This window comes from Erpetoichthys calabaricus, chromosome 7, assembly GCF_900747795.2.
Source record: "Erpetoichthys calabaricus chromosome 7, fErpCal1.3, whole genome shotgun sequence".
Classification (NCBI taxonomy): Eukaryota; Metazoa; Chordata; class Cladistia; order Polypteriformes; family Polypteridae; genus Erpetoichthys; species Erpetoichthys calabaricus.
The window spans coordinates 7,131,880-7,152,700 of NC_041400.2; the positions used below are offsets into that span (position 1 = coordinate 7,131,880).

The 20,821-nt window shown below is 38.1% G+C and overlaps 1 protein-coding gene across 1 annotated transcript in view; it reads left to right on the forward strand.

Moving 5' to 3' along the window:
• The window catches only part of rad23b (RAD23 homolog B, nucleotide excision repair protein), a 72,585-nt gene that overhangs the window by 31,505 nt on the left and 20,259 nt on the right, over window positions 1-20,821 (forward strand). The window contains exons 3-6 of the mRNA XM_028792749.2: window positions 7,346-7,425; window positions 11,222-11,409; window positions 14,297-14,349; window positions 20,518-20,645. Coding sequence (XP_028648582.1) covers window positions 7,346-7,425; window positions 11,222-11,409; window positions 14,297-14,349; window positions 20,518-20,645 — 449 coding nt within the window. The remainder of the gene's footprint in view (window positions 1-7,345; window positions 7,426-11,221; window positions 11,410-14,296; window positions 14,350-20,517; window positions 20,646-20,821) is intronic.

Here is a 20,821-nt window from a genome sequence, read left to right on the forward strand (position 1 = left end):
TACAAGTATACTTGGACAGACTGAGTTGGGAAGTCCAGACTTGCCAGCTCTCAGAAGGTTTCTCTTTGTTCTGCAAATTCTTGGGCCTACACAGAAATAACATGAAAGCCTTTAAGAATAGTTTAACACGATTGGTGAGTCAGTGCAAAAAGAAGATAGGACAAGATACCATTTGTTTGTCAGTGGCTTGAATGAGGAAAAAAATGTAATTTTTTTAAAGAGAATCAAGTACCTGTTAATATTATCCATTTGTCTATTAGAGAGATAACAATCTTGTCAATAGATAAGAGGTGTGCAAGCGTGCATGATTAATTAGTAGTACGTTTGTGATTTGTTAGACAAGGTTTGCCACAAAAGCATATACAAATGTGTTATACTGGTCTCCTATTTAATTCTGCCTTGTGCCTAGAGTCCTTCCTTTACTGAGAGTCAATGGCCTTTAATTGGGTTTAACTCTTTCAGGGCAAATTTTTTTATTTGTTGTTGTTTTTCTCTCAGGGCTGAATATTTTTCCAAAAACTAACTCTTTTTAAAAAAGAACACAAAGCAATTGTTTATCATAACAAATCAGCAAAAAATATTTACTTTTGACAAACTAGGGGGCTTCGCTCGCCAACCCCCATGTTTGTTTTTCCGGATGCACAATTTTAAGATTTTTTTTTTTCTTTGAATTGTTGCTATTTCATTAGTTTCACTTTTATTTCAGAACTTCTGTAAAAATAATATTTGGAATCTTTCGTGTCCCAATATGCTGAATCTTTTAAATGAGGTCAGTGAGACGTGTGTTTAATGACTTTGTACCATAATTCAGGATAGGTTTCTCTGTTTGGAATTTCAGCACAGACAAAGCGATCAACATCATTAGCAGTTAATCATTTTTTTTTTGCAAAGTAACCAATAAATGCATTTGAGCTAAACCACGTTTTTGAAATTCTCTGACTTAAACTTCAAAGCCTTACAATATGTACATACTTCTGACATATCACATCTGTCCATATATTCGATCTCTATTCACCTTTACGTTATTTCTCCGAGTAATAATTTCTCTTTCTTTGCGCTAATGCGATGTTTTTTCTTTTTTTGACAGTCGTTTTTTTCTGCTTTCATATTCTGTATCTTGCTGTGCATGTGTTTCGCGCCTACGTTTTTTTTCTTTTGAATTCCAGTTTTCATTATCCCTAACCTGCTCTGCATGTGTTTGGCCTCCTTGTTATTTTAACCTCTTTATGACGTTTTACTTTGTTTTCTACTGTGTTTTATTTCTGACCTCGCTTTGTCCTGCTTTTTGTTCAATGACACCTGGTCCGTTGTGATTATTTTCCCTTTTTCGAGTAGTAATTTCCGTGTTTGCGCTACTGTGATCTTTACTTTCTTTTTTTATACTTTCTAATTTTCCTACTTTCATAATTTTTACCTCTCTCCATGTGTATTTTTTTTTTTTTTTTTTTGAGCCTTTCAAATTGCACTGCTTTTATAATCTCTAACCTGCTGTGTATGTGTGTAGTGCCAACGTTTGTGAACGTGTTTATGAAGTTCTACTTTGTCTTTTACTGCCTTTTAATTCTGAGCCTGATTGGGCGTGCTTTGTTTCAATTCCACTTGTTACGGGTTGATAATTACTTGTTTTCTGAATTTGCACCTAGATTATTTTTTCTTTTTTTCTCTCCAACACTTTTGATTTTCTTTTCTACTTGTACAGATCTTTAGTAATGTAGAAGCAATCATCAACATTTCGATATCCAGCACAGTTGAGGAGGGGATCAAAAATCTTCTTTGCTTTGTCGTCGACGTTTCATTTATAACAATACAATACAGTTTATTTTTGTATAGCCCAAAATCACACAGGAAGTGCCGCAATGGGCTTTAACAGGCCCTACCTCTTGACAGCCCCCTAGCCTTGACTCTCTAAGAAGACAAGGAAAAACTCCCAAAAAAAAAACCTAGTAGGGAAAAAATGGAAGAAACCTTGGGAAAGGCAGTTCAAAGAGAGACCCCTTTCCAAGTAGGTTGGGCGTGCAGTGGGTGTCAAAAGAAGGGGGTCAATGCAATACAATGCAGTACACAGAACAGAACAATTTCTCAGTATAGTAAGAAATAAAAAATATAAATTTTAGAAGTACAGAGCAGAATTTAACAGTAGATGATATATCCCATAATAAGATTTGGATTTGTGTAGAGTCCTGGAGACCTCATCCTTCAAGCTGCCTCCCCCATTTGGCCATTCCACGGCTGAAACAGTGCTGGGCCAGCCAATCCGATGAAAGGACCCCTCTTTCCCACGATTCCTGCGATCCTCCATCTGGGATGACTTTTCCTTAGGCAGGCAAAACAACTTGGCAGGTGGGCCGTGGCACCAAGTACCACATTTGAGTACCGAGAAGAAAAACAGAATAAGTGAGGGTTAGTATACAATTATAACTGTCATGTTACTTATGTTTAAGTGCTAATGACTAACAACAGAGATGCAGTCTGTACAGTTAATCAGCAGCTCTAGTCAGGATATGCTAAACTGAAGTAGTGAGTCTTCAGCCGGGATTTAAAAGCTGAGACCGAAGGGTCATCCCTTATAGTAGCAGGCAGACCACTCCACAGTTTAGGGGCCCTGTAACTAAAAGCTCGACCTCCCACTGTTATTTTATTAATCCTTGGAATCATAAGCAGACCGGCATCTTGAGATCTTAATGTGCGCTCTGGTTTGTAAGTCATGATAAGTTCAGACAAGTAAGCCGGACCTCGACCATTTAATGCTTTATATGTTAAAAGAAGGATTTTGAAATCTGCCCTAAACTTAACCGGGAGCCAGTGTAAGGATTTAAGAACTGGAGTTATGTGTTCGTATTTTCTTGTTCTTGTAATAATTCTTGCAGCCGCATTTTGGATTAACTGGAAGCTGTATAAAGAACAGTTTGAACATCCAGTGAACACCACATTGCAGTAGTCAATCCTACTAGAGATAAATGCATGAATTAGTTTCTCAGAATCCTGTTTATATAAAAAGCGCCTTAATTTCCTAACATTAAGATGGAAGAAACATGTTTATAACGTATTGTCCTTATACACTTTATATGCGAGGAGACCCTGGATCTGTGTGTGCTTAAATCCTTCACAAGACTGAATGTTTTGCTGCCCGTTGTCTTATTTGATATTGATTGTAAGTAGATACAGTAGAACCTCTGGTCATGAACGTTTCCGAACACATACAAATCGGGTTACGATCAAAAAGTTTGCCAAATTTTTGCATCTGTTCACGACCACACGCTCTGGTGGCGAACAAAACACTGGCGGCCAGTTTCCCCACGGCGCGTTCGTATGCGCCAATGATTTCCCATTCTCCGTTTCCCATTTTCTTTTGTTTGCGTATACAGGGCCTAACAAAGCAGCTGATGTTACAAAAGGAGTTATAATGTTAACCAAACAGAGGCCTCAAGTGCTGGAAGAGGTGGAAAAACTGTTGCTAGTGTGGTTGAACGAAAAGCAACTTGCAGGGGATAGCGTAAGCGAGCCGATCATTTGTGCGAAAGGAAGATTCATGACGATTTGCTGAAAAAAAATTCTTCTTCAAGTGACGAAGGTGAGGAATTTAAAGCGAGTAGAGAATGGTTTGAAAAATTTCGCAAGAGAAGTGGCATTTAATTTTTTTTTACCTGTGCTTAAAAGCGGTTCGTAAGGGTCTAGTTCGAACTTGTACAATGTTAGTTTTCTCAGTGTTATTGAGAAGGTAGTTCTACTGTTAGTTTTGTTGCATGTATCTTGGACTTCCTGGAAATGTGGATGGTAATATGATCATTTTACCTACACGTACATTGTTATTTTCAGTGTTTGCTTGCAGTGCATCTGATAGTCCTTTGTATTGTTCCACACACAGATTTTGTTGATCTAATCTGAGATAGTTGAGATGCGCGCCCTCTGTTTTAACATATGCATCTACGACGTATTGTTGGAATAGTTTGTCGCTGGAGTGCAAAATACTAAATGTATTCCTCATTGTTAATCTGTACACATAAAATTGGCATTGAGTAAGCCTTATTCGCTTGGCGGTTCTTTTATCGGGAACATGTAAATCTTTGTGCCAGCCAATGTCTCTATGGGAATAAAAGTGGGTAAACCATAAGATGACGTTGTACAAAAACCCGTGGACAGAGAAGATGCTGTTTTTCATTTTATAACATAGGCTTAGGAAACAACCATCGCAGTATAACGAAAATAGGAAATAGCGAAACCAATAGCAAGGAGCGAAACCAAGGCCAATGGTCGACGGAGTACGTTCCTGTAGCAGGCTACGGAAAAGAATTCCAGGCGCACATATGGCTGAAGTGAAAGGTCAATGCGGTCAGGCTAGATATAGGGCGGTGAAGTGACACCAATGGGGTCATGAGAGAGGAGCGGGGAACGTGGTAGTCCGAAGGAGCAACAGGAATCGAGAAAAGCGGCGTGGGGGTGTATGGGATGCCTCAGGCAGCGTGGGGAAGGGTTTAGAAGAGGACGAATAGCAATCGAGAAATGCTGTGTCGGCTGAGTGTGGGCGGGACCGCTTTTGAAGAGGAAGCAGGATGGACCAGAAGAGAAATACCTATATAAGAGATGATGGCCTAGGAAAATGTGTAATCTCAAATTTTAACGGAGTACAAAGATCACAAAAATCCCGATACATTCGGCACTGCTTTAACAGCAGCAGACAACATCCAAACATCCCCATAAAATCTCTGATTACTCTCTGTATGCTGACAATGTCCTAAACGCTTGTATTTTGGCTAAAATATTGTAAAAAATAGATTCTTAAATACACATGTTTGAGAGATAAGCACATTCAGGCGGGATCTAGCTTTTGGAATGAAGGCCTGGTACACCGGCACAGTGGCATAACATTACAAAGGTAAGCCTGTCCCAGCAACTTAAGGCAGAATGTGCAAAGTAAGTTTTCCTCATAAAATGACTCGGGCGCCGCCGCGAGTGGCAGCTATTCCAGCAGCTTCGTGCATGACTTTATTTTTCTACCTTTTTCTGTATTTCACTGTTGACTCCTATCACTTTCTTTTATGTGAACTCGTTCCCAGGACACTTTTTACTACTTGTAAATTTCCCCTTGGGATTAATAAAGTCTGTCTATATCTATCTCTATCTATCTATCTATAAGCCATGCATGATTCCCTGCTTTGACCAGCGAATTCTGCTGTTGCCATCGGTCTGTCCGTCGCTACAGGATCAATTTAGTATATGCATGCCTACACAGAAAAGTTGATACTGTGCGTTTACTTAAAGGTATTGCAGTGTGTGTGTGCTGTGATTTACTCTCCGTTGCTTTGGTACTTGGAGTTGCTGATTTACAATTCCTGTGTCTTGGATTCAGCGTGCTGTGTGTTTTTTTTTTTTTTTTTTTTTGATATTCCAGTTGTCTGCCACATCCCAGAGAACATTGTGCATTATTTAAAATTCTGTCTTCAGATAGTTTGTTTTCTGATAGAATGTCATCCTGCCGTGGTCTAGCTCGTACCAAAAAGCTTGTTCAGTTTGCATTTTACTTTCACAAAAAATAGGTAACGGTGATCTTGCTTTTCTCCTTAAACACTGTCTAAACATTTGCATGTACTGAATGTGGAAATGCCTCCATCTACTGGCAAAAAAGACGTTTTGAAATTAGTAAACTGGAAGCAGGATGCATTTTTGGTTAGCTGAGGGTGCCAAGTCTCATTTGCATGAGCCCAACTGCATAGTAGTTGTTCTCCATTGTTTTTAGATTTCATAGTTATATCTGCATCAAGTATTTCCGTATGTGTAGTAGGGCTTACACATTTATATCCAGACTTCAATTTAATTGTGCAATACAGTTTGATTACACGAGTGGAAAATTTTATAACTCAATTTCTCAGGACGGTATTTGGCATTATGGGATTTTTTGAGATGGCTATGAGAGAGGAAAGCAGTTGCTTTTTGTTTGAAGGTTTTAGTTTACATTAAGCCATACATTTGGCACTTCAGCTGTTTTAGCTCATGCACCTCTTGCATAAGGACAAACTATGATGACTTTCACAGCAAATACAAAGGCAGAAAATGGTTCAGAAGTATATACAAGTGGACCTAGGCTTACAAATGAGTCCTCTCCCTGCTGTTGTTTGTAATCCAAGGAACCTGCACTGAATTTTTATTAATGCAAAAATAAGAAAGATGCGTAATGCTCTATTACTGATTTTACAGAAAAACCTTTTAATCTTGTTATTAAAATGATAGTCATGCAATCTTGTCTGTACTTTAGTTTAAATTGTTTTGATATTTTAAATTTAAACAGAACCGCTGATACAGTATGTGCAGTAGTGATGCTGTACCTTATGGAACTGCAAAAATGCCTCATGACAACACAAAAGAACATCACTTTTACTATTGATCCTACCAGAGATTTCCTGCATTTATTCGGTTAAAAAGAAACGTGGCGATTTTATCTACTCCTTATCTGTGGAGTTGCTTTATTCCTACATCCAACTGCGTATGTTTAAAATCGTTGATTTTAATTTATTATTTTTGAGAATATTTAACAATGTGGTAATTATTGTTGGCAAAGATTTTATTGATTTTTATGGTGTACTTACTTGACTCTTAGAGGGTACTATTTTTCTCTGGACCTGTCTCATTACCTTTCAGCATTAACTTAATTTTGGTCCTTTGTGCTGGGCTGAAGTTGGTTCTTAGTTGGAGTTTAACACAGAAAATGAACAGAGATTTAAAAAAAGAATCAGTCTTGCACTGTCCTCTAGGTCGAAGATCACCTAAAGGTTTTATTGAAACTACCACAACAGTGATTGCTACAGTGGAGTTTAATAGTTACCAATATTCCATTACCATTCAGCCATGGCTTCTACTTAAAGGCCTCTTAATTTTAAAATATTCTCGACAATTTCATCCATGTAAGTATCTCAACCTGGGATTGGTCCATGGTGTGAAGAACATTTCCATGGTGTTCAGGTTGCCATTAATGCATTGTAGATATGGAATTCTGCAGGAGTTTTGTGGTTGGAGAGTGCAATGCAAAAATAAATTGAAGTTCAGCTGAATATTGAAACATTTTATGATGTGTGGTCTGTAAACTAGAGATGTATTTAAAAAATTATTGGCTTTGCACCCACCCACCTAAAATGGGACAGCAGTCTGTTGCTGAAATCATTTGCTTTTATCCTGTCAATTTATAGTTTTTCTATCAAAGTACATGTAACATACATAATTGTATATACAAAATGACATGATTATGTGGTAGATTGGATTATATTATGAGTAAGTTTATTATGTTTTATATGAATTGTACCATTTCAATGGTTCATTTTGTAGTGATACCTTTCTCCACCTTTTTGTTTTACAGGTAAAATTCTTAATGATGATACTGCTCTCAAGGAATATAAAATTGATGAAAAAAACTTTGTGGTGGTTATGGTAACAAAGGTAAGGCACAGTACAGAAATAACCCCAAACATTTTTCTTATGTGTTCAATTTAAAATTGAGTGTAACCATGATGCAATGAATGAAACGCTTGCCCTTTGTGTGAGCAGATCATTTGTATTCCTAAAGATGGTAGTGTATGTAATCAAATGTATTGTTATTTCTGTCTCCCATTGTTTTATGTTGAGCCATGTAATTAGTAGTAGCTAGTATTTTTTATTTTAGATTTCATAGTTATATCTGCATCAAGTATTTCCGTATGTGTAGTAGGGCTTACACATTTATATCTAGACTTCAATTTAATTGTGCATTACAGTTTGATTACACATGAGTGGAAAATTTTATAACTCAATTTCTCAGGACAGTATTTGGCATTATGGGATTTTTTGAGATGGCTATCTTATTTTCACACATAATTTCTAACAGCTGTTCTTAAGTTAGATAACTTTTTATGGTCACTGAAAACAATCGGCTTTTTGTAAATTGAGAGAGACCCATTCCAATTCAGATGCATATTTTTAAGTGGTGCCTTTCTTTTTGGTTGGTGAAGCTGGTCAGTGTTGTGTGTGTCTCCAGTACATAAACATCTTCTGGTAAGTGCACATGAAGGCTTGTTTATACCTTAGGTGACAGCAGGTTTCATTCTCCCTGTGCTCGAGCTGATGTGATTCTAGAGAAAGTGGTAGTGTACTAAAGTATAGCACTATGGGAATATTGAGCGGGGCAACATAAACAAAACCCTGGCAGCATTACTTGTCGAGCATGTTTCACACAGATGCTTCACCCTTGGTGCCAACAAAGGCAATAGTATCAAGTCCAATTTGTTTGTTTGTTCATTATTGATCCTGCTTGAAGTAGTCTGTGTCTTTTGGGTCATTAATCTTACAACATTAAGCACAAGACGATAAATAAAACCTTGTGAGAGGGAGCGAAAATAATTGCTAAACTGGGGTACATATAAGTTTTTGTTGTACACAGTGTCAGTAATGGATTGTTTAGTTGTATTGTAGCGATCAGAGAATGGTTCATTTTTATTAAGTAGCAGGTGCTTTCATCTAAAGTCACCTACAAAAAAATAACATGCATAAAAGATACTTGAGTGATTAACCGAAAGTTAGCATACAGTGGAGCTCAAAATTTCATATTGGAGCCAAAAGCTTGGTGCTGTAGTTTCTTTTCAGTCGTTTAAAAAAAAAACTAGCAGTCTATCAAAACCATATGTTGGCTGACTAGGGCCAGTGCATCTGTATTAAATAAACCCATGTAGTACTGGGTAGGACCACTTCTTGCCTTTAGAACAGCTTGCATTGTTTGAGGCATGAACTCCTCAAGAAGCTAGAAACACTCCTTTGGGATTTTCACCCATGCTGGCTTATAAGCCACATGTAGTTCCTGCAGTGTTGCCTGCTACTCTTTATTCCTTTGACCCTCTTTCCTCACTTCATCTGTGAGGACCATGTAAGCTGTTAAAGTAAACTGAGACTACTGGTGTGTTTTGTGTCATGGCACATTAATTCTGCGTGAAGTTTCTTATTTACACTTTGTTATATTGTCCCAACTCAGAATAGAACCATAGCTCCATCCTTCTTGCTGTAAATTCTCACTCTACACTCTGCAAGTCATGGCAGAAAATGAAATTCTTTAGGCTAAATAGCATTTTTCCAATCTTTAATTGTCCAATTTTGGTGATCACCTGCCCATTATACCTTTGATTAGTGTACAGTAGTGAAACCAGGCTTTCTTGCTCTTTAGCCTCCCTGCTTCATGATCCAATGTGATGTGCTTATCTGCTTACCACTGCTCTAAATTGCTAATATTTGAGTATTTCCAGACATTCTGCAACTTGGATAAGGTTGGCTAATCTGTCCTCTCTCATCGATAATGTTTTTACTTAAAAAATTGCTATTCAGTGGATGTTTTTGTTTTTTGCCCTGTTTTTTGAAAATCTCAAGATGATATTGCATGAAAATCTGAAAAGAGCAGCAGTTTTTGATATGTTGGCACCACCACATCTAGCAGTCAAACCACAGTTAAAACTCTCAGGTTATACTTTTTCCCATTGCAATTTTTATTCAAGCAACAACTATTCTATAAGTATGTCTGCTTACTGTACGTATGGGGCGGAGTGGTGGCTCTGAGGCTAAGGATCTGCGCTGGTATCCCGAAGGTTGCCGGTTCGAATCCCTGTCAGTGCCAAGAGAGATCCTACTCTGCTGGGCCCTTGAGCAAGGCCCTTAACCTGTAATTGCTCCAGGGGGCGCTGTACAATGGCTGACCCTGCGCTCTGACCCCAAGGGGTATGCGAAAAAAACTAACAAACACTGTTGTAAGTCGCTCTGGATAAGAGCGTCTGCTAAATGATGTAAATGTAAATGTTCTGAGCTGCAGCCACATGATTGACTGTTTGTAGGAGAAAGCTTTGTGTTAATGGGCAGATATACCCAGTAGACATTGTGCTTGTGTGCCCAGAGTTAAGAGGCTTCTTTTTAAGGACCTCTTACTGTATTCACATGAGATTTTAAAGCAAGATTGTGCAAAATATAAAAGCTTGCTACTTTTCTTGTACTGTGTTCGACACTGCAAGAAGTATAAATGACAAACGTTTTCAATTTTGGAAAGCAGTTTTCAGTCTGTTTTGAGAGTTTAGTAAATAATTTATTCTGAAAATAGCAAAGTAAAGGTGGTGTTGCTAACAGTATGTGCCTCATGTAGCAATGCACCTGAAGTCCCCAGATTTTTTAACCTATGTTAGAGATTCAAGTGGCACCCCAATTTTATGCCATTGTTTGCACATATACAAGAACCATGTTGACAAGCATAAGCATCTATGGCTTTCTGAGTAAAGACATTTGTAACATTTGTGCTTAATAGAGCTGTGCCATGTTTTATAAGTTGACATTGTCATTTCTAATCATTGCCAATTTTGTGGGGTTCTGCTTGATGGTGTGGCATCGAGCAATGGTGATATTTTTTTTTACTTTTAATCAGCTTCTGTTTATGTTGTAATTGAAGAACTCATTTTAAAGGCCATGAGTATCTGCTGTACTGTCCCCAAACAATCTTGAACACTTTAGTCTTTTTTCTTATTGATCTCTTTTTCCTTTAACTGAAAAGATTTAACATTACTCCATAGCTGTGCCACTCCATAGCGTTACTCCATATGGTTCTGGAGTAATTGTAGTCACCCCACATTTTCTCTTCTTCCCGTTCTTCTGTTGTCTATTCCCATTTTAACATGGGGGGGTCCCTATTTGTGTGTTTTTTTTTTTTCTTTTTGACTAGACTTTTGCAATAGAAGTTTTGGTATGATTTTTATAGCCAGATATCTATCCTGACACCAACCCTCCCATTTATCTGGGCTTGGGACCGGCTCCTAATGTCATAAAACCAAACCACCACACAGCATTGCAGATTAAAGCTTAACTTTTTTTTTGTATACTTCAAGTGTAACCTCTCTGATTGGTATTTCACACACTGTGCTCTGTAACCCAGCATCCAATTAGCCTGTACACTCTCCTGTACTCAGTTGGCTAGTCCCTGTCCCTACCTGAGGCTAGGGATCTGCACTGGCAATCGGAAGGTTGCCGGTTCGAATCCCGTAAATGCCAATAGGGACTCTGCTCTGTTGGGCCCATAAGCAAGGCCCTTAACCTGCAATTGCTGAGCGCTTTGAGTAGTGAGTAAAGCACTATATAAATGCAAAGAATTATTATTCAGACAGAAACAACTAAGCCTAAATTTTGCACTTGTGTTATGTAATCTGTATTATCCACATTAATTTATTTTTTTTTTTTTTAGCCAAAACCTGCACAACCAGCTCAGAGTGCACCTGCCACCAGCAGTACCAGTGTTTCAACGCCTGCCCCAGCTGCATCTGCTGACCCAGCACCTTCTGAGACAAAATCTAGTAGCACTGCAAAAGAGGAAAAAAGTACTGAGAAAGCGGAGGAAACACCAGCTACCTCTACACCACCTTCATCAGTCAGGTATTGGCATGGGAAGATGCAATTAACCCACATATGATACAGTACATATTGAAGTGCAGGCTTCAGCTGACACTGCACAAACAGCTTGTAACAGTTGACAAACTAATAAAGAACTAAACATAGGTTAATATATATTTTTGAAAAAAAAAATTCTTACAAACACACAAAATAAGTTATTAAAAATGCTGAAAATGTATTTATTCCCCACTTCTCTTTGACCCCAAAAAAGCTATTTTCAGTGAGTTTTGCAGTCGTGAAATGCAAAATTAAATTTAACTTTTTCACTTCCTGCACATATCTGTAAATACTTCGGTGTTTTTTTTTTTTAATCTGTTACCTCAATTTACTCAAGTTGAATAATAGACATATCAATTAATCAGTCATATGCTGCAACATTTAAAACACATGTATTGTTTAACATATTGTTAAATAAATACAATGAAGACCCACCTCCCCCTCTTTCATTGGTCAAGAGCCTCGTCTTCAGTTCTAAAATCTCTCGTTTGAAAACGCTTCACTTTTTTGTAATTCTGTTTTTAGGAAATGTCTTAAGTGTATCATTTCTGCTTTAAAATGTGCAGTGTATTATGTGTACTATTTAATTCTTTCTATGTTCTACAGGTTCCAACCTCACTTACAATATACACTAGTTGACATGTCTGCATGTGGAGTGATAAGTAATCACTATGATCATGCTTTATGAATAGATTAATTCATGTAGCTAACAAACATGACTAATAACTAAAATATTAAGATAAGAAATCAGAACGGGAAATTAAATATCAGTGGTCCTCCAAGTATGCCCTGGGAAAAATCTGGGATTCACAAGCATGAATGAGGTGGCAATCTAGGTAACAGCTGTACCTGAACAGAGTGTTTAGTTATGTCAGTCTGTTTTATATGCGTTTATTTTGTAGAACAGATGCTGGGCAGCACTCTGGGTGATATAAATAAAGTTGTGCCCATAATGATCTATCACAAAAGGGGATCACACAATCAGTTTCTTCCTAACTATATCTAATTAAGCAATTAGGCCTGAATAAAATCCTGCCATCCCTGTGGCTCTCCTGGATTGAAGCTCGGGACCCCTGTATTGTAATAACATTTACTTCAGTGCTGTTCCTTCATGCTTCACTCCTGTTTTCTTATTGTAATTGCCCCCTTTCTTAAAACATTTTCAAACTTGAACCCTCTCAATTCCAACCTTTAATCGGTTACAGTGCAGGTCAAGTCAAGTTGGGGATCATGCACTGGTACAGTGTGTTGCCGCACCCACCACATGACGAAGCAGCCCAGGATCCTGGTTGGCAACCTCCCAGGCAGACACGTGGTCCAGTCCCACCCTCTGGAAATGACCCTCTATCTGCCACAGCCAGGTGTTATGTGGGTGACCCCTTGGCCTGGTCCAGCCACTCTGGGAATCGCACCACATGCGGGTAATGTGCCTCGTTCAGGACTCCATGAATAACCGTTCAATCAACACAAAGTCAAACCAACGGTACCCAAAGATTTCCCGGATGGACACAGTACCAGAGGAGTCCAGTCTTCATCTCAGGTCACTGGTTAGCGTCCATGTCTCGCAACCATATAGCAAGACAGGAAGCGGCAGAACTCTAAAGACTTGGACCTTCATGCTTTGTCATAGATATCTGGAGCACCAAACACCTCTTTCCAGCAACCTCATGACCTAACCCCCCGCCCTCCAAATGCACTCCCAGTCCATCCACTGACTTCATAGGGAGAGTCACCAGAGACATGAATGTCACTGCTGAGGTAAGTGAACCTCTCTACAGGGTCGACACTGCTGATGTCTGTGTTCAAGAGGTCATTAAAGGCATGACTCTTGGTTTTTATTCAGGACACTCGCAAGCCCAGACACTCAGACCCCCAACTCAGTCTCTCGAGAGCCCCGATCAGAGCCACCATTGACTCCGCAAAGATCACAGCATCATCAGCAAAGTCAGGATCAGTGAATCTCTCTTCACCAGATGCTCCCCACAGCCGCTGGACCCCACGACCCTGCCCAACACCCAGTCCATGCAAGCATTGAACAGATTAGGAGCAGAACGCACCCTTGACGAACCCCTTAATCAACTGGGGAAAAAACACAGAGGGTCTGCCTCCACTTACAGTGCAGGTCACTCTGATAAATTCACTTTGATATCAGAATACAGAGTTCACCTGTGGATATTAAAATCATTTAATTACATGGAGCTGGTAAGATTCACTGTTGTCTACCTGTTGGTATAGTATGTTAATGGCCGGGGGGTTTATATTGGAAATCTGGGACTTAAAAACACAGCTTAAGTGACAATAAATTAAGTTTTTGTATTTTTGACATAAATGTCTTTGGTAAAATGAATTTGGTAAATGTAACATGAAATTACTCTCTCTCTCTGACTTCAACAAATTAGCAAACTGGTCTTTGATCTGAAACACCAAGTACATCTGTCATGCATGTAATAGGTTTTCTTTTGATTGGTTCAATGTATTGCATTTTGCTTTAATTTGGTCAATTTTTAATACATAACAAATTAAGTTGATCCTGTAGGCTGCATAATATTTAATTTATCTTCTGCTGTTGATTGAGAGTAAATGAGTGCTTTTCACTATTCTGATAAAGTAAAATGTTCCTTTTTTATATAAAATGTCACTGGAGGTAAAAAATTGCCAATATTAAAATTTTTATAACATTGTACATGTGTCAGGGTGTGAAAGTTAGTCTTGGCCACCTTCAAACTGTACTCCTCTCATGTCTCTGTAATTCCCACAGTTTCCATTCTGGCAATTAATAAACAGTGAATATTATGAAGCAAGTGATGAATAAGAACTCACACAATATAGACAGCTTTTAGTAATGTCATATTTTATGCAATTTCTATTACAGTACATCAAGTCCTACAAATGTAAACATATTTGAAGAGGCTACATCTGCACTCGGTAAGTAAATTGACAGCCATGGATACCTGTCATATATCAATTGAATGTTTCATTTTAGTATAAGCTAATTTACTTAAGTTAGCAAATGCTCTGTAATAGTATTCTCTTAACAGGACTTATCTTAAGACATAGTTTGTTTAGCTATGGGTTATGACTCAAAATAGGTTGCAGGGTTGCCACCTTTGGTTCACGCAGGTCCGTGACTCACCATTGTATTAAACAGGAAAGAGTCACATACGGTTTGCGAAGTGTCTCACGGTGGGTCGTTATGGACAGTTTATACAATCCGCAATGATCTGCTGTAATCATCAGCAGTGATTCTCTAAGGGAAACCCCCATCCCACCCCAAACCCTGATCTGATGATTACCAGGGGTCTCGAAGGCACTAAGAAAGGCAAGTTTTGCCTGCAAGAAAAAAAGGTTAAGAAATACTGCCCTATAGTTATAGTATTGTTCCTATGGTATGGTAAAATAGCTTTTTTACAGTTGGTCTCTGTTTTACTTTATAAATAATATTTTACTTGTTTTTTTGAAACTTGCAAGGTCTTTGAATATATCACACTTGGTTCATTTAGATAACTTTACTGCCATCTAGTGAATAAAAGTCAAACAATACTCTCAAAATGTTTCTCAATGCATTCAGCCTTCTACCCATTGATGTTGGCAACAGCCTTGAAAGTGTTAAGCTAGGTCTTAAAGCTAGTACCTAAATAATATTGCTGTTTACTTTTTGGTAAATGCAGTTTTAGACCGTACTTCTACTATTGATATGAAAGAGAGCCTTATACAAGAGGAAAATCGGTTTCATTTTCTAATAAAATGCTTATACTTCTACACAAACATTGTATTTTTAAAATCCGTGTTTAATTTAAATAATAACCAACTAACTGATTAGCCAAATAGTGCTGTTAGTTGCAGCCCAGAATCATTTTAAATAATAATAATTTCCCTAAGTCTTATGATATAGCAGTGCAGAATCTTAAATTGTCCCATATCGCTGCACTGTCATTTTCTAACAGAAGCCATGATGTCTGTTTTTAAATTGAACATTTGACCTTTTTTTTTTTTTTTTTTTTTTAAAAAAAAAAAAAAGTATTGTTCATTAAATTTTCAGTGCTCAGGTTTTAAAAGTATCATTGCAATTGACAAGTATGGTGACAATATTCAGCTCAGTACTATCTTTGAGGAACTTGTCACTGACAAAAGTGACTTGGTTACAGTCTGAAAATTAGAGTATCAGCTCATGCTCCCAACCTCTCCTCTGTCTTCTGCCCTGTGTTTACTTTCTTTTCGTTTAACATGACCCTCTTCACCGGCGTACCTTCTCTCAATTGTGTTCCCATATAGCCTGCTTCTCAGACTCTGTCATTACTTTTAAGGCCCCTTTCTTGTATCCTCTCCGCTTTCATACTAATGGTCTTTGCAGGTGACGCTTTGCCTGCCTCCCATGCTGTTTCTCCTTCTTGTGTTTCTTACAATCACATTTCCTCTTTTGTTGTGTTACCAAAATCAAATCTGACCAGTCAGATTGCTTAGGGTGCCTGGACACTCAGACTTGAGTGTTCTGTTATATAGTAGAAGTTCTAAATATTCACTGCTTCAAAATGTAGGTGTATTGTTTTCTTGAACATTATTCAAGAGAGTTAGATTTAATTTCCTGTGCTGAGAGCTTTTGAAAATGTCATTGCACTTGACCAGTATGGTGAAAATATTCAGTTCTTTACTATCTTTGAGAAAGTTGACACTGACGAGTGACTTGGTTATAGTCAGTGGCATGAAACCAGTACTATGAATTAAACAATTTATTAAAATGTCCAGCATTAATTATACGGTACAAAAATGATCTGGGACAGAAATCGCTATTTAATTATACGGTACAAAAATGATCTGGGACAGAAATCGCTATTTAATTATACGGTACAAAAATGATCTGGGACAGAAATCGCTATTTAATTATACGGTACAAAAATGATCTGGGACAGAAATCGCTATATATCTAGATATTTGAGTCACAATAAGAAAATACATATTTAATTCAGTTTGCCAAATAAAAAAACTTTTAGCATTTGCAGCTATTGCAACTCTTCAGCTGAGCCAAGAATGAGTGAATTTGAACAGCAACAATGTTCAAGCAAGCATTCAACTTCTTATATGTAGAACTTGAAAAGTACACTCCAAAATGTTACAACGCCACCAGACTACACTGCAGTATTTGGCAGAACTGATTCATGTGCTTTTTATCTTTAACTCCGCCATCCCTTTGGCGGCCTGTAATACACCACAACCTACAATGAGCTGCCAGTTTATTAGTTCTGCAAATCTAGTATTGTGTACTGCCCCTGCTTTGACCTTTAGGACAGTATGTATTGTACAACATGTTGTGTGAAGTGTTCAGAAATGTTGTGCAATGCAGATATAATAGCATTGCACTGTTTCTGCTGATTGGGTATTGGGAGCACTTATTAATGCTAGGACAACATTCCCCACACCATCACAGTGCCAGTACTAGCCTGTATTCTGGACACCAAATAGGATGGCTTCATAGACTCATGTTGTTTGTGCCAAATTCTGATAATTTCTTGGCACAATAAAAAAAGGAGCCTGGATTCATCTGATCAAGTGTTTTTTTTTCCCTTTTCCATTTCTCAGTAATCCAGCTTTAATGTCTCTGTACCCATGAGAGATGCTGCTTCTTATGGCTTGTAACATCCGCACCCAAATCTGTAGCCATAGTAGTTTACAGGCAGTCCTCGGGTTATGTACGAGATAGGGACTATAGGTTTGTACTTAAGTTGAATTTGTATGTAAGTCGGAACAGGTACATTATTTTAATAAATGCTATTGTTGACCGACTGTAACCAAGTACTCTGCCAGTGACTGATGGAGTTTCACCTCTCTCTGACCTTTTTATTATTTCTACTTTATTTTCAATGGTGATGGTTTTTCTTACTGTATCGCCAGCGCTTGCATCAGATTTGTGTTTCAAAAGGTTTAGATGAGCTCTTCTGCACAGCACTGTACATGCGATCACAGCAGGAAGGTACCCGTCGTCAACACGTCTGATGTACTGACAAGAGAAAACTTCCTGCTGTGTGTGTAACAGTACAAGCAGGCTTGCTATTGAGAATGAATGGGGGCGGCGAGGGGTGGTTCACCACACACTCACCTTCACTACAGTATGCTGCCTGCAGCGTCCGCCCACCGAGAACGAATACGGTGTGGCCAAAGGCGGGTAGTGAATCGCCCACCATCGCCGCCATTCAACAGGCAGCCACCCGAGGCACACTACAGTGCTACTCCCCGCCGCCCTTTTCACCCTCAGTGGCCTCTGTTCAACCACAACTGGGTCACCACTTGCAGAAACACTGAGAACGAACAGGGCAGGCTGTGTGTGGTGGGCGGGCAGTGAAACGCCCCTCTCTGCTCCATCCAGCCTGCGTCCAGTCAGGAGCAGTAGCTGTGGCAGTGTGGTGGGTGGGCAGTGAACCGCCCCATCAAGCCTCCGCCTTGCACACGGTGGCCCTGGTGACTATGGACCATGAGTCACTGCTTCCTGCCGGGAGCCACCAGAGGGACACTACACTATGCAAGCAGCGAAATCGCCTCCGTCCAGCCACCGCTTACAGCGTCCCCAGGCCAAAGATGACGGAGCGGCAGTTACTGAGGCACATGCGTTGCAGCTGTGGCCCCGTTCGTAAGTCGTAGGTTGGATGTCCATAAATTGGGGACTACCTGTATTTGAAACAAGGTCCTAAAAGTGTGGCATTGTGAGAACATTCTGCATACCAGTAGTAAATTCAGATGTAGACCAACTGTTAGTTTTATGTCTGCTTGATTGTACAATTTCACCATTCCCCTTTGATCCCACTGATCTATGAGATGTGGGGCGGTTATCACTGAGAGGTTTTTGTTTTTCCCAACAGTCTTGATCAGGTTATGATTGAAAAGCCCCTGACAGCTGTATGGGAGAAGTGTGAAACACATTTCTCCATGTCCTCAAGTTAACAGCGTACCTAAGAGATTTTATATATATATATATATATATATATATATATATATATATATAAAAAGAAAATCTTCAAAAAGTCTCTTGGCAATAGTCTTGTCTCAAGTTGGTAGAGGGGGTGCCGCCCTCCTCTCAACCATTTCCTGTTCACAGCCACGGTCCTCTCACGTCTCATTTTGTCAGATGCAGTTCCTGCTCTCTTAGCTCTTATAAATTTATACGTTTTCCTCACTTTAAGTTCCCAATAAAAGAAAAATTATTATGTCTTATCCCAAAGAGTTATCAACAGAAAAAATGAGTACTCAGGCAATCCTAGAACCGAGAAGTGATGAAGTCAAACGAATTACCGTGAAAATTGTCAGTTACAGGGCAAATTGGTTAAATGCATATCAATAGACTCTGCTGAAAAAGTTGGTGGTGATGGTGCGGAAGATGAAAACATCAACTTACAATATCCCGTAAAGGAGATCTACAACTGTTAACACCGCCCGGTCTTCAACCGGCCGAATTACTGTTGAAATGTAATGTTATTGCGTAATTTATGTCTGAGTGATGAGCTATGCAAAAGGACAAGATTAGTTGTATTCAAAATTGGTCAAAGAATTCTAACTTAAAATTTTAACAGGTGACAAGAAAGGTAATGTAGTACATCTTCCACAGATAACATTAGACACCAAAGGAGATCTTGATATGCCATTCATATTGAAACATTTACAGTTTCCCGTTTGAATAGCTTTTGCTATGACAATTAACAAATCACAGGGACAAACATTCGAAAAAGTCAGTTTATTTATTAGACAGAAAGAAATTAAATTCACTCCGTTGTCACGAGGTAAGTCCAAACACAGAATCAAAATTCAATGTGATATTGACGAACAGTTAATTCCAAATATTGTTTTTGCTGAAGTTTTACAGTAAAAGTGTACATTTAATAAGTATTTGTGTGTTAATTTCAAATCCAAACAGAACGAAAACTTATAATGCAACGAATACCTCTAAAGCAACATGAAACATAATTTTCTTACAATTTATTACGTTTTACTGTTTTTGACAATGGTTAATTACTCACTGTAATGTAAAATAGTTCTATTATGCATATATAACAATTCCCATGAAAATAACAATCTGTTTAAATTGTATATCCTCTGCCCCATATATATATGTGTGTATGTATGTATGTATATGTGTGTGTATATATATATATATATATATATATATATATATATATATATATATATATATATATATATAAAATATACAAAATATACAGTCACTTCCAAAATTATCGGCACCCCTGGAATTTTCTCAGAAAGTGTACCATTTCTCCAAGAAAATTGTTGCAATCACAAATGTTTTGGTATAAACATGTTTACACAAGGGCGTGCAACCAAATATTAAGTTGAGGGCACCGATAATTTTGTCCGGCCCATTTTTGGAGTTCTGTGTGACATGATGTCAGATTTGGCTTTTTTTCTGTTTTTTTGTGTTGTTCCAATGCACATAAAGGAAACAAACATGTATATACAAAAACATTTGTAATTGCAACAATTTTCTGGGAGAAATGTTACATTTTCTGGGAAAATTCCAGGGGTGCCGATAATTTTGGCCATGATTGTATGTATGTATGTGTATGTATGTGTATATATGTATGTGTTAACAGCTGATTAGAAGTGAACACGCATGGTGGTTTGCTGCTGTTTTCTTTTGCAGCAGGGGAGCCAGAATCATCTTATTCTCCCTTTAATCTTGAAGGGGATGTGGACTAAATTAATGAATATCTGGAGTGTTTTCAGATATGGAGCCCACACCCCTTGTAATCAGTGTGCTACTGTAAATTAATCAGATTGGACTATGTTAACTAATACTACCTACTTAATATAGCCTTAATGCAATTTTTTTTGTCCCCCTCAGCTTGTTTTTTACTTTATATTATTTAATTATTATTAAGTATTTCTTTCTTATAGCGCATTTGATTTACTTAGTCTACCTTGTAACTTTGTACTTGTTAATTAAATGTCTAGTAGAAATAATTCAATAAAATGCAAGTATATTCAAGTTCAGAATTTCCTGAGCACCAGTTTGTTTCCTATGTGTCTGTTTAATGAACTAGTATTTTAATGTTGTTTAAATACATTATATTGTGTCTTCATTATTTCTTACAGTGACAGGGCAGTCCTATGAAAACATGGTGACAGAGATCATGTCAATGGGGTATGAAAGAGAGCAAGTTGTTGCAGCACTAAGAGCGAGCTTTAACAATCCTGACAGGGCAGTTGAATATCTGCTAACGGTAGGTTGTTAAACTATTCTTCTTAAATTACTTTTTTGCCCCATAGCTATTTAAGGGTTGCTCATTAGGAAAATGTCTTTGAACTTTGTTACTGGTTTAAAACTATTATCTAAACAAATGACCAAGTAAATAGTTATTTTTAGTGTTTTTCTAGTCATTGTGCATTAGAAATGCAA